This window comes from Elephantulus edwardii, unplaced genomic scaffold, assembly GCF_000299155.1.
Source record: "Elephantulus edwardii isolate Elephantulus edwardi_28Jun2011 unplaced genomic scaffold, EleEdw1.0 scaffold00289, whole genome shotgun sequence".
Taxonomy (NCBI): domain Eukaryota; kingdom Metazoa; phylum Chordata; class Mammalia; order Macroscelidea; family Macroscelididae; genus Elephantulus; species Elephantulus edwardii.
In genome coordinates this window covers 201264-214772 of record NW_006400039.1, presented here as the reverse complement: position 1 = coordinate 214772, position 13509 = coordinate 201264, and the positions used below count along the sequence as shown (strand labels likewise).

At 58.8% G+C, this 13509-nt stretch overlaps 1 protein-coding gene across 1 annotated transcript in view; it reads right to left on the bottom strand.

Annotated features, from left to right (window-relative positions):
* The window catches only part of VAV2 (vav 2 guanine nucleotide exchange factor), a 143492-nt gene that overhangs the window by 64227 nt on the left and 65756 nt on the right, over nt 1-13509 (bottom strand). The window contains exon 3 of the mRNA XM_006900555.1: nt 2493-2551. Within this exon, the coding sequence (XP_006900617.1) occupies nt 2493-2551 (59 nt within the window). The remainder of the gene's footprint in view (nt 1-2492; nt 2552-13509) is intronic.

The window sequence follows — 13509 nt, the reverse complement described above, 5'->3', positions numbered from 1 at the left end:
GGGGGGCGGTCCGGGGGGCGGGGTGCCGGTCCATGGAGGCCTCCTCACTGTCCCACCCCAGGCACCGTACTTTCTCCGTGGCTACTGTCAGGTGTGTTACTGAGCTGACGCTGACGCAAAGCGACCCCATGTACAACAGAACAAAGCCGCCCTCAGCCCGCACCACCCTGTCTCGGTCACTGCATCAAGCCCTCGCGCGCGGATGCCTTTCCTCCTTTGCGAATCCTCTGCTTCTACAAGCATAATGTCCTTTTCCGAGAACTGACCCCCCTGACACACGCCCACGGCATGTCCGTGCTTCCGAGGACTCTGGCTGCACCTCTGCCAGGACCTGCAGGCCCATGGAGCAGGTCAGGGCACGTTCTACCCTCCCAGATAACACAAGTCAGGGCATCACATTTGCTTCGGTCTTCCTTGTTCATTGTCCTTATTCACCGTCAGAGTCCACATGCACACGAAGCAGCTGAAAATACCAAGGCGTGGGCCAGGGGCACCTTGGTCTTTAGAATGATATTGCTGCTCCTGGGCCAGGGGCACCTTGGTCTTTAGAATGATATTGCTGCTCCTCAGCCCTTTTAAGAGTCCTCGGCAGATTTTCCCAATGATTCCTCAGCTGTTGCTTCCACGGGAGTTGAATGTGCATCCAAGTAAAAGAAAATCCTTGTTTAAGAATTGTTGTTGCTGTTAGGTGCCATCGAGTCACCTGTGACTCACAGCGACCCTATACACAACAGCTCTGAAGCCTGCCCTGTCCTGAGCCAGTCTCCCTGACTCTGACACATCTACCCCCATTGTCCCAGTTACTGTATCAATCCATCTCATCCAGGGCCCTTCCCTTCCTGCGCTGTCCCTCCACCCTTCCAAGCATGATGTCCCTCTCCAAGGACTGTTCCCTCCTGGCAACATGCCCAAAGTATGTCAGACGGAGCTTCAAAGTCCTTGCCTCCAAGGAGAATCTTGGTTTCACCCTCTCCAGGACAGACCTGTTTGTTCTCTTGGCAGTTCATGGTATGTTCAATGCTCTTCTCCAGCACCACAGCTCAAAGGCATCGATTCTTCTTCTGTCATCCTTAGTCACTGTCCAGCTCTCTGATGCACAGCAGGTAACTGCGAAGCCCATGGCCTGGACCAGACGCATCTACTGAAAAACATTCACAGCTGACTGCTCATCTAGCAGCCTTGACTGCTGACAGAAAAGTCCACAGTTCAAAGTCAGCAGCCTCTCCAGTGGGACAGAGGTGAGGCAGGCAGTCAGCTCCTGTTCAAATTCACAGACCCGGAAACCCCGACGGAGCGTCACCATGACCCCTGGGGGGAAGTAACTCCAAGGCTCTGGGCTCACCTTTCCCTGAGAGCCATGGTGGTGCAGTGGTTAAGTACTCGGCTAATTGAAAGGTCAGTGGTTCAAACCCACCAGCCGCTCCTGTCTCAGGAGAGGAGAGAGTGGGCTTTCACCACAGCCTTGGACACCTGATGGGCGGCTCCGCTCTGTCCTCTGGGGCCGCGGGGCGTTGGCATCCACTCATCTACGTGGGTGTGCATTTTTAAATCTACGTCTGAGACAAAACGCACAGCTCAAAGCAGTGTCTCCTCTGACAACGCTGTGGAGAGTCCCCAGGGCCTCGCTCACGTGTGCAGTCACCCAGTGATGGGGACCTGGTACAGTGGGGTGAGCGGGGGCCCGAACGGGCCACATGGGCCTTCTGCGGTGTGATTAAGGGCCTTGAGATGAGATGGCCAGCTTAGCCAGTGGGCCCCAAACCCAAGGACAGCTGGCCCTAAAGTGAGGAAAGGGGACAGGGGACAACGTACCCTGTGAGGATGGAGCAGGGACTGGAAAGACGTGACCACAAGCCAAGGCCCATGTGAGGCCACCGGAGCTGGAGGGGCAAGGTGGATCTGCCCCAGAAGTCCACAGTGACATCCGACTAGGGCATCCAGAATGGAGAACGGGCAGGTCTTCACGAGGCGCTTTGCCTCAAGCAGCCTCGGGTGCATCCCCAGCCACACAGCCCTCTCCAGTGATGCCTGCCCAGGTAGACGGACTCCACCACCCTGGACCCCGGGCACAGGTGGTGCCAATGGCCAGCACCATGGTGAGGCCCTCTGAGTCCAGACCCACAAACTTCCCCGCACCCCGATGTGCCCGTCCACCTGGCCACCTCACTCCTCATGAGCTCTTGCCCTCATCCCCCTGCCCACCTGAGCCCCCCTCAGGCCACCAGATGCCCACCTGAGCCCACAGCCCCCACCATACACAGGGCCACTCTCCTCTCGTGCTGACATGAGGAAAGCCGGCTTCGGTGAGCAGTGATGTGTGGACGGTTAATGTGCTGATCTCATTAGCTAAATCGAAAGAGATTTCCCAGCTTTGAGGAACATGCTGGCAAGGTGTCCCCGGCGTGGCTGACAACTCAACCACGCCACTCGGATGGTGACAATGCACAGGCGAACTTGGGAATGACTGAGTGGACCGGCCAAGCAGAGCTCACCTGATGCCTTTGTTCTGTGCGATGCTGTGTAGGGAGAGCCTGGACACGGCCGAGATGACCTGGAGAGAGAAATGAGATCAGCGGTCACCACGGGCTCACACGGTGGCCACTACACACTGCATCTTGGGGACGCTGCCCACATGGCGCAGGCTAGACGCCTGCTCTGTACTGACGGACGTTCGTCCTTCCGACCTCGGGGTAGGTGCCGAGCACACCTAGAGAGGGGCAGGCCTCAGCAGGAACCCCTGCCCTGCTGACCCCCACACAGGGGCCCCAGCTCCTTGATTCATCTATGCGCTAAGAAAGGCGCTGCTGGGGGCCCCGAGTACATGACAAAGCAGGAGACCAGGATGCTGTTCATAATGTCATCACAGCATCTCCAAGTGGTCACGATCACAGGAGGTACTGCCCTATGTTAGAGATGGGGGAACGGAGATCAGAGAGGAAAAGTGACTTACACAATGTCACAGAAGGAGGGCCACAGCGCAGGTGCGCACGACCACAGGGAAAGCACCTGTGTGGTCACACGAACATTGTTAGTGTCTCTCCAGGGGCCAGAGAAAAGGCAAGCAGAGTGTTGACCCAGCACTGCCACGGGGGCCCAGCCGGGGACCAGCCAGAGAAAGCCAGACCCAGCTCCCACCCCTGCCCTGGAGTCCGCCTGTCCTCCCACAACTCAGGGTAAAAGTTTACACGTGTGAGCGCACGTGAGTTCACGTACGTACTTATGCTCCGGACGTTCAAGGATTCCTGTGTGTTCCCGCTTATATGCACACGTGTGGGTGCACGATCACAGGTGTGCACACGGGCGTGTGTCACAGACTCTGCAAGGGCATGTGTCACACACTCTGCAAGCGCGTGTGTCACACACTCTGCAAGCGCGTGTGTCACACACTCTGGAAGGACGTGTGTCACACACTCTGCAGCGCGCGTGTCACACACTCTGGAAGGACGTGTGTCGCACACTCTGGAAGGACGTGTGTCACACACTCTGCAGCGCGCGTGCGCATTTGTGAGTTCACTTCTGTGTGCAGGGAGCCTGCCGGCAAGGTCCACAGGGGACGGGGCTGCTCACCCAGAGCTCGGCCGCACGCGAGGTTCAAATTCACCGGCAGCACCAGTGGCTCCGACAGAGAAAGACAGGCAGCCTCGTCCTGTGGGGTTCCCGCCTCAGTAGCTCGTGGAGGGGCAGCGAGGAGTCGGCCCCAACTCACAGCTGTGCTCTTCTAAGTACAGACTCACGAGTGTGTCGCCAAGAGTGAGTGTATCCGTTCATATACGTGCAAGAGTTCAAGTGTGTTCATGCTAGTTCAAGTGAGTACCTGTGTGCATTGCATTCCAAGTTTCACATGGACAAGTGTGTGCGTCTGTATGTGTATGTGTGTTTGCATGTTCTCGTGTGTGTGTGTGTGTGTGTGTGTGAGGGAGCAAGCATCAAGATGGCCCACAGCAAGCACCTGTTAACCCACCAGGCCCCCGCGCTGGGTGCTGCCCTCCTCAAGTGGAAGTCCAAGACCCCTTTCACATCCAGGTCAGGGTGCACCCCACAGCCTCACGTACAGGTGCATTTGAGGGGCAGGCAGAGTGAGGAAGGGCAGCTGTCCCCGACCACCTACTGAGATGCACCCTGGGAACCTTTACAAGTGTCTGCTTCTCAGAAATTTCTTGACGGGGAAGAACTTGGCCCCATATAGACCTTTCTAGGGCCGGTGGGAGAAGGCCTGAATGTGCCGCTGGGTGTGCCCCACTGGGGGCCACTGGGGGTGGGGCCAGCCTCGCGGAAGTCGGGAGTCTCCAAGGAGCCAGGGCCCTTCCCGGCCGCCAACCAGCCGGGCTTGTGAGCATCATGGGGCCTTTCACAGATGGGAGCACCAGGCCCCCGCGCTGGGTGCTGCCCTCCTCAAGTGGAAGTCCAAGACCCCTTTCACATCACAGATGGGAGCACCTGGCCACAGCAGCTGCCCTCCGCTTCCAGAGGCCTAAATGCTTAAGGAGCCTGGAAATCCGAGCACACAGCTCTCAGAAACATCCAGACGTGCTGGAATCCAGCAGGCCCTTGGGTCGCCCAATCTCCAGAGGCAACTCTAGCGCACAAGCCCAATCTTGCCCCCCTGCTGCTGACGGGGGTTACAGGATCGAACCTCCCCCACTGCTGACAGGGCTACGGGATGAGGGCTTTCCCCACTGCAGACGGGGTTACGACCTCCCCCACTGCTGACAGGGTTACAGGATTGGACCTCCTCCACCGCAGACAGGGTTATGGGACCAGTACTCGAATCCCCAAAGAGCCAGGCATGGAGCCTCTCCTGCTGGGGCCCATGGGCACTGCAGTGGGCTGGTGTTGGCACAGGAGCCAGACACGCTGGGCTGACCCAGATTTAGTGTTTAAATGCCTCACTCCACAGAGACCCGAACCCTGTGAGCAGGTCTCGGCCATGCCCCAGTTTCCTCAGGCCCAAGGGCAGAGCTGTCCCTGCGGCGGGTAGAGCAGTCCCTGCGGCGGGCAGAGCTGTCCCTGCCACTGCCTTGTTTCCGGAGGAGAAACATCACTGATAATCTGTGATGTGTCCAGTTTTGTCTGCCTCTTCAGAGGGCAGCTCCTTAAATGAGGTTAAACTTGGCCCCTGAGCGGAAAAGGCCTCCAGGCTCAAGCAGCTGTGCTGAGGTGCCGATCGGTGGCTGCTAGGCAGCTGTGTGCTGGCTCAGTGGGCAGGGGACACTCCCCGAATGACCTGACCCAAGGCCACAGAGGCAGAAAGGGAACCCGCCCAGGGCTGCAAGCCGTCTTACAGGAAGGCCCATCCTGAAATGTCAGGGGCTTGTCCAGATGCTCTGGCCCCCACCAGGCCATCCCCACGCCGCTCACCAGGTGGAGGGGCAGCAGGGAGGAGGCTGCAGGATGCCTCGGAGTGGCCTTGACAAGCCCTGCCAGCAGGAGCAGGCCCCCAGAGATGGGGCCGTGACACCCTCCGGGGTAGAACAGGCAGTCTGCTCCGTCACCATCTTCCTGACCTCACAGGACAGGACAGACCCTGCTCAGGCTCAGCCTGGTGGGAGGAAGGGCACCGAAGCTGCTCGCCCACCTGCCTGTATGCCCACCACATCCCCGGCCACACGCCTGGGCAACTTGGGCTGCCAGAGCCTCCTCCACCCCCACTGAATCCCCCACCACATCCAAGGTCCACAGCCGGGGCTGCTTGGGTTGGAAACCAACTGAAATCTGTGGGAACATGCCCATGAGAATATTCTAGGAAAGCAGACTTTATCCCAGAAATTTCTCAGAGCCCAAGACACCCCAGTCGAGCTGAGAAGCTGCCCTTCGGGTCTCATGTCCATCACAGTTAAGAGGACTTTCCCCGGAGGCAGGAATGGGGTGCAGTCCCCACTGTAGGGGTCCACTTGACTTCAAAACGTTAAGACTAAACAATCTGCCGCTGAGTCAAGCCCTGTGGTCAGAACAACTGGCCTCTGTGGACGGTCCGAGGCAGGGTGTCCACAAGCCGAATGCCAGGCACCTCCCGAGGTCTCCCGGCGAGCCTGAACCTCCAACTCTTCAGTTACCAACCAAGTGCAGTGGAGGGACCTCACGCAGTCACCTGCAGGTGGACAGATTACCTCTCCTGGTCTGTGAAGCGCTGGCTGCACACACAGACACACCCCCGAGTGACCACTATCGGCCCTGGGCAGGCCTGGGGACCTGCTGGCTCCAAGCCTGGACCCGTCACTGTCGGTCTGCCTCCGGGATCACCAGGATTCAATAGGCAAGAGTAGTGAGGTCTGTCCTTACCAGTCACTACCACTCTGCAGAGACTCGGATGCAGCCCCTCGGGGCCAAACGGCCAATCGTCCTTCCCATTTAAAGCTGTTGCCCCGGAAACCGGCCTATCTGCCTTGGAAATCTCTAGCCAGGGCTGTGCATCCTCAGAAGCAAATCCTCATAAACTTATAAACAGCTCCTCCACACACCACCTCCTCTCCTGCGTGGAGAGCTCGGCCAGGAAGACACAGCCAGCCACCAGTGGGCTGACAGGCGGCCAGGGCCAGTGATTAATTACGTGTGTGCTGTCGAGGCTGCCTGCGGGAGCTGAGGGACGAGCATGGGGGGAGACACCTCGCGTTCCCCACCTGCATGCATGCTCAGCTCCTGTGGAAGGACGGTGCCCGCGTGAAGCAGCAAGAACTGGACCGGGGCCCCAAGACAACCCAGAAAACCCCACCCCCTGCTTCGAACCAACCTGATCCTGACTCTTGGGGAAAATGGTGACAGAAACAGAGTGTCGTGTCTTCTCCAGGGAGTAGCCAGTGGGTCTGAACTACCAACATTTCTCTCAGTAGCCCAACACTGACCTCCCCACTCTGTCAGGAGCAGCACACAGGGGCTCTGGGGCCCACAGAGCAAGATGCAAGGAGTACAGAGACAGTCCCAGGACCCCAGGGCCCTCGGGCCGGGGCTCCCTCCAAGCCCATCCCCGCCCTTCCGGCTGGCTTCCAGAACCAGGACTGTCCGATGACTGCTCTTCTCTTCATGCTCAGAGCCCAGCAGGTGAGTGAGCGGCCGCCCCTTGTTCAGCACACGGGTGGCTGGGCCAGGGGTGGAGGGCTCCTGCCTGACCCAGAGCCTCTGCCTGGAGGCTCAGAAGTCAGCACCCCTCCGAGCTTTAGGGCTCCAGGGTGAAGCAGGTGGCCCCCACAACCACAGCTTCCAGGGGCCAGGCAGAGATCACTGAGTGGGTCCTGCCCAGTGGGGGTCCCCAGGAACAGCCCCCACTCTGTTGGGGACACCCGGAGTTGCTCAGTGGGCTGGCTAGCGAGACCACTTACTGGCTGTGAATGCAGCCCCTCCCTCCTGGCAGAGCTGGGCATTCCTGGGATCCACTGGTCACCAGCCATCAACTACCTCTGCCTCTTACCAAGCCAGTCACCCAGGAGGGTCTGTGGGCCCAGGCTGGGACTCCCAGCACAAAGAGTGGGGGCCACAGGAGGCCCAGCACACCTATGACAGAGGCTAAGTCACTGTCCTCCAGCCAAGAAGAAGCCCAGAGGAAGTACGGCCCCACCCAGGCCTCAGATGCCAACCCCAAATCTCAGAGCCAGGGCAGCAGGACCCACAGTCACAAGCCACAGGGACTCGACGGCCAGTCTGGCTGCTCCAGGGGCCCCACCCGACGACTGGCAAGGGCTGAAAGAGGAACTGGCCTGGAACAACATCACCTGGACGTGTCATGTGACTGCAGACTGAGTTTGAAGGGGTGGACCTTGAGGTCAGGGCACAGCAAGCATCAGGGCAGTTCTGAGAGGCACTCAGCACGCCAGGAGGGTGGAGGCCCCAAAGCCAGGGAGCTCCTAACAGCAAACAAAGTAGAACGGCTCTCAGCCCCCCGAGTCACAGGAGAATGTCCCCTAAGAGTAGGTAGAACTCAGTATCAGGGCATACAGACTTTCAGCACCCCAAGTCTCTAAGGAACAAGCCCCAAGTCAAGGTAAGCTTAGTATCAGGGCAGACAAGCCCTCAGCACCCCAAGTCACAGGAGGGGTGGGCCCCAAGGGCAGGGTAAACATCAGGGCAGACGGGCCCTCAGCACCCCAAGTCATAGGAAAGTGACAGCTGAGAGGCTCTGAAGGACCAGTGCCCCACTGCACAGGACAAAGAGGTTCCAGCACCCCGAGTTCCAGTTGGGGACCCAAGTGAGGCCCCAGGACCTCCTCCCAGGCACAGCCCCAGCTGCATCTCTCCCTGTGCCCCCTTCTCCTGCTCCCATCCCCATCCTGCCAGCCACAGGGAGGGGCAGCCCCGCCCGCAGAGCTTGGCCGCCCTCCATACTCCCCTCCCCAGCAGATGGACCCTTTATCATTTGCTCATTTTATGCTCCCTTAATGGTTCGAGAAGAGTCCCCGTAATTGATAATTAAGCTCTGTGCAGAGTCGACAGCTGGCATACTCCCCAAAGGAACAAAGACCGGGGACACCATCCAATAAGACGCCCGTCCTCAGCCAGGTGCACTGATAGGTGTGGGCTGAGGGGTGTGCGTGGCGGGGGGCAGAGCTGGCACTGACCTGAGCGGAACACTGACCCTTCAAGAGCATCAGAGCAGACTGAAGCAACATGGAGAAGGGCAGGTGGCCAGGCGGGGGGTAGTGAGCACCCCACCACGGAAGGCATGCAGCAATACGGAGACGGGCAGGCGGCCAAGCGGGGTGGTGAGTGCCCCATCACGAGAGGCATGCAGCAATATGGACACGGGCAGGCGGCCATCACGGAAGGCATGCAGCAATATGGAGACGGGCAGATGGCCAGGCGGGTAGTGAGCGCCCCATCACGAGAGGCATGCAGCAAGCTTGTGCTGGCGCTCCCAGTGATCAGCCTAAGGGTCCCAGGGGCCAGAAGCAAACAATTGCTGAAGCCCAAAGTCACCCCAAGCTGACACTGAAGCCGACAAGTCAGCCCCAAAACCTCACTGAGGTCAGACACTGACGGTGTTGCTGAAACGCTGCAGTCGCTCCTGGGGCAGGGGACGCGGTTCCAAAGCGTGGAGTGACCTTCCAGGACACAGGCCCCAAACAGAGCTGCACACACAGTGCACGCATGCACACAGAACTGCAGGTGTGCACACATGGGCAGCACACAGGCATGCACACACATGCACACTGCAGATGGCCACAAGTGCGCACGAGTGTGTTCACAGCTGGGCACTAATGTGCACGCCCAGCCCACATTCGTGCACACACATGCATTACACACGTGCACACGCCCATACACACACGTGCACTTACACAACACACAGGAGCACACGCATGTATATGTGCACACACCCAAAAATGCATGCGGGCACACATTTACACTCAACATCCACGTCACAGGCACAGACGAGCAGCGCACGAAACAAACTCTACTGGCATCCAGCACTACCGTCTCGCAGCAGCCCCACGACGCGTGTCCTAGCTGCCACCTGCACGGAGGACACTGTCCTTCCTCCTCCCACAAGGCAGCTGGTGGATTAGAACCACTGACCTTTAGGTTAGCAGAATTCCATTAAGCACCACCCTCCTGGTGCCCTGCCAGAGCACCTGCCCTCAGAGTCGGGAGACGTGAGGGCCCCGAAGTGCAGCCCAAAGTTGTCCTTCAAAGCAGCGCTGCTCCATGTGCCCTGACCACTGTGGGCCCGTGGTGGACGCAGCTCCCATCTCCTTGGCCATGCAGAATCTGGGGGGGTCCCTGCCGGCTCCACAAACCCCGCCTGCTGCATCGACCCTGGAGCTGGATACTGGACTCACTCCCTCCCAAGTGCTCATCAAGCTATCCACTCTTCCAGACACACAGGACATCTCAAAAAGTTTAGTTAGGACACTCTGTTGTTGTTGTTAAGTGCTGCTGGGTCATAGATGACTCATAGCGACTATGAATGAAAGACCTAAACACTTGTATAATTTTCATCGTTTCTCCACGTTCATAGGTTTTCTGGAAGCAAGCTATTATGGAAGTGGACGTGACTCCTGTTTCCAAGCTTGTTTTAATTGGGGAGCTCCACCAAACACTGTCCACCTTGGATAACCATTATCACATCTGACACATCACTGTCACAGTGTTCAGCTTCATGGAGACCTCTGGAACACTCTAGCTTCCCTTTTTTTAAAGATCAGGCAGCTTTATTCATGCAAAAACATCAAGCTGTGGGCCTCTGGGTCAGCTCTACGGGACCGAGTGAAGGAAGGGCAGACTGGACAGGGCAGCTAGGTGGACATGGGGACCCAAACTCGGGTTTGCACCTGGCCCATCTCAGCCAGCGGAGAGAAAGCACAAGACCACACAGGTTTCAGGGCTACCCGCCGCTCACATTCCTGGCCCCTCAATGCCAGGGGACCCGACTTCACTTAGAAGGCCTGTGTACGTGTGGTCCAGCCCTTCTGGGAATCCTGTCCCTGCTAAAGCCACAAGCTCCCCACATCCAAACGTGGGCCACTTTCAAAGGCGCCATACGTCTGAGACACAAGTCCAGGGGACTGGGGGCACCACAGTGGGCACGCATGCTCCGCCGGCGGCTGTTTGCCCAGCCATGAGTCCAGCTGAGTCAGGGACACCTGCCTGCCACAGATGGCCAGTGTTGTCCCCGATGGTCAAGGTCAGCATGCCGTGCTTGGTCACAGGAAGAGATGTAGAGCTCAGGTGTCCTAGCCCACACCTCTGTTCTCAGGGCTCCTTGTTTCAAAAAGACCCTGACCCGGGGATGCCCACCGTGTGGCAGCCCATGCCGCTGGCCACCAAGCACCTCTGTCCTCCGTCAGCAGCACCGTGGGGACAGCTGGGTGGGCTCTTACCTCGGACCAAGCACAGGCTGACGTGTGCCACCTGCCCATCTGTGTGCACCTGGCCAGCGATGCGGGGGAAACAGGAAGCAGCTGAGCACAGGTGAGTCTGGAGGCACGTGGAGCCTGTGCTCACCTGACTGGCTGGGAACCCCAACATCACAGGGGCTGGGATTCCACGGGAAGGGGCTGTAGGGCTGCGAGAGCCGCATCCTTGACATAAGGAGGGATGTGAGATGGTTCCGGATGGATCAGTAAGCACAAGTCAGCCGTGCTTCCCAGCTGACTGGCCACTGTCCCCGCTGGGGACTTCAGACTTAGGGAGGGGCTCAGTTCTGCAGGAAGATACCGTGGACTGGGAGACAGATGCCAGCCATCCTTCAGAAGCAGAATCTCCAACGTGGAGCATGGGAAACTGTCCCCTAGAGCAGCGTAAGCACTCACAGCCCACGCTGGTGCTGGACTTGCTGACCACGTTCCTGCCGCCTCGTCTCCATGTCCTCAGGGGTGTGGCCGAGCAGGACTCCAGCAGGATGCTGTACTGCCTCAGTTTCCCCGTGACTGTAGTGCACAGTGACACAGACCACACCCTAACACAATGCAGGTGCAATGCCCCAGCCAGCCCCCCAGCACTGGTGGCATCCCCAGACATACCCCCCAGCACTGGTGGCACCCTCAGTCAGCCCCCTGGCACTGGTGGCACCCCCAGCCAGCCCCTCGGCACTGGTGGCACCCCAGACATCCCCCCCAGCACTGGAGTCACCCCAAGTCAGACCCTTAACACTGGTGACATCCCCAGCTAGTCCCCCAGCACTGGGGGCACCCCTCAGACAGCTCCCCAACACTGGTGGCACCCTCAGTCAGCCCTCCAGCACAGACTCCCAGCTGCAATGCCTGGGGGGCTGCAGCCCTGGGTCTGGGTCTGCTGTTGCCTTTCAGGGGCCTCCCTTCACCCACAGGCAGCTCTAGTTGTGTAAGGAATCGAGCAGCCAAAGGAAAGGTGGTTTGAATCCACCAGCTGCTGCATGGAGCACAGGTAATCCCCAACTTAACTAACGTGACTAACCTAACGTGACTAACTTAACTGGCTCTAGAAGCCCACTGGAGGGTTAGCTACGGGCCAGCGCTGACTCAGCGGGCAAGCATCAGCCATGGAGAGCTCTGCTGGTCAGCGGGAAGGAGCTGCCAACCTGAAGGCACACAGTTTGGACCCACCAGCTGCTCCGCCTGGAGGAAGATGAGCCACCTCCTGAGTGACTTAGAGCCTCTGAAACCACCGACGGGTCAGCGACGAGTCGGTTCCTACACGAGAGCGGCGAGCTTCACTGTTCTCATCACCCACAAGCAGCCCTGGTGGTGCAGCGGTTAAACGCCTCATTCCACTGTGCAAGGCCAGCATCTGCTCCACGGGAGAAGGACGGGGTGACCCGCTTCTACACAGCAGCTGGGCCTTGGGGAGCCGACAACACAGCTCTGCTCTGGCCCACACGCTGCTCGGATTTGGGATCACCTCACCTGCTTGCCTTTCAGTGTGGCCTTGCCTGGAACATGGCTGGAGGCACCACGCAGGAAAGGCCTGGCAATCTGCTGGCAGTGAGTCTCACCAGCACACACCTCCACCCTGACACGTGGCCCAGGGCAGGAGGGAACCGGTGCCAGTAGATTCTATTCTTTGCTTAGATGGTGTTGCCTTTAGGCAAAAGCTCTCTCTCTCCTCTCCTTCCTCTGAACTAAACTCAGGCTGGCTCAGATGCAGCCGGGTTTCTTACTGCTTCCATGTGGATGCCGAGGGGAGCTGGGGACGATGGATGTGGCCATGAACAACGCACGCCCTCGAGAGACCTGCAGGTGACCCCCGCAGCCACCTCTGCAGTGAGGAGGCAGCCAGCTCAGGACGCGGGACATCAGCTAATTAAGAGGATGTGGGTCACGGGCTAATTAACGGGGCTCAGGGCACACTTGCTGAAATGCTCAGGGTTCTGGGAAAGATCCTGCAGGAGAAGGGAGTAAAGCCAGAGGCTCCAGGCTGCAAGGCACAGCCTCTGCCCACCTGCAATGGGGGCAAGAGGAGGGGCACGAGATCCGCTGAGCGGGCACCGGATTCCAGGCGTCAGGCTGGCCAAGGACCACAGTGTCCAAGCAGCAAGCGGGCAGATGTCAGTCCTGTTCTACAGAGCCCGAAAGACTGGCTCCATCAGCACCCAGGGGAGGGTCCCTACCTCAGTCTCCCCTGTAATAAAGGGGACCTCAGGGCCCTGGGGACTTAGGGAGCCCAGGCAGTGTCAGCACACTGTGGTCTCCAGCTCTGGGAAGCTCTCTCCTCCAAGAGAAATGGAGAAAGTGGGGCCAGAGCACCGAAAGAAAAGGGGGACAGAGCGCCCCAAGCAGCAAAACCACCAGCTACAGCACCGCACCCCGAGCTTGAACAGGGGCTCAGCACTGCCCGGCTGAAGACAGCTGCTTCTGCAGGGAGGAGTCTGGTGGGTTAAATGCTGGCCTACTAACTAAAAGGTGATCAGTTTGACTCCTCAGAGAAAGATAAGACCTGATTCCATTAAGATTTACAGCCTCAGAATCTTGGGTGGAGGGAAGGAAAGTGAGAGGGAGGGAGAGAAGGAGGGAGGATGGAGGGTGGGATGGAGGATGGATATGGGAGGAGAGAGGATGGAGAGTAGATGGGTCAAAGGATCAAGGGAGGAGAGACACACAAACACGG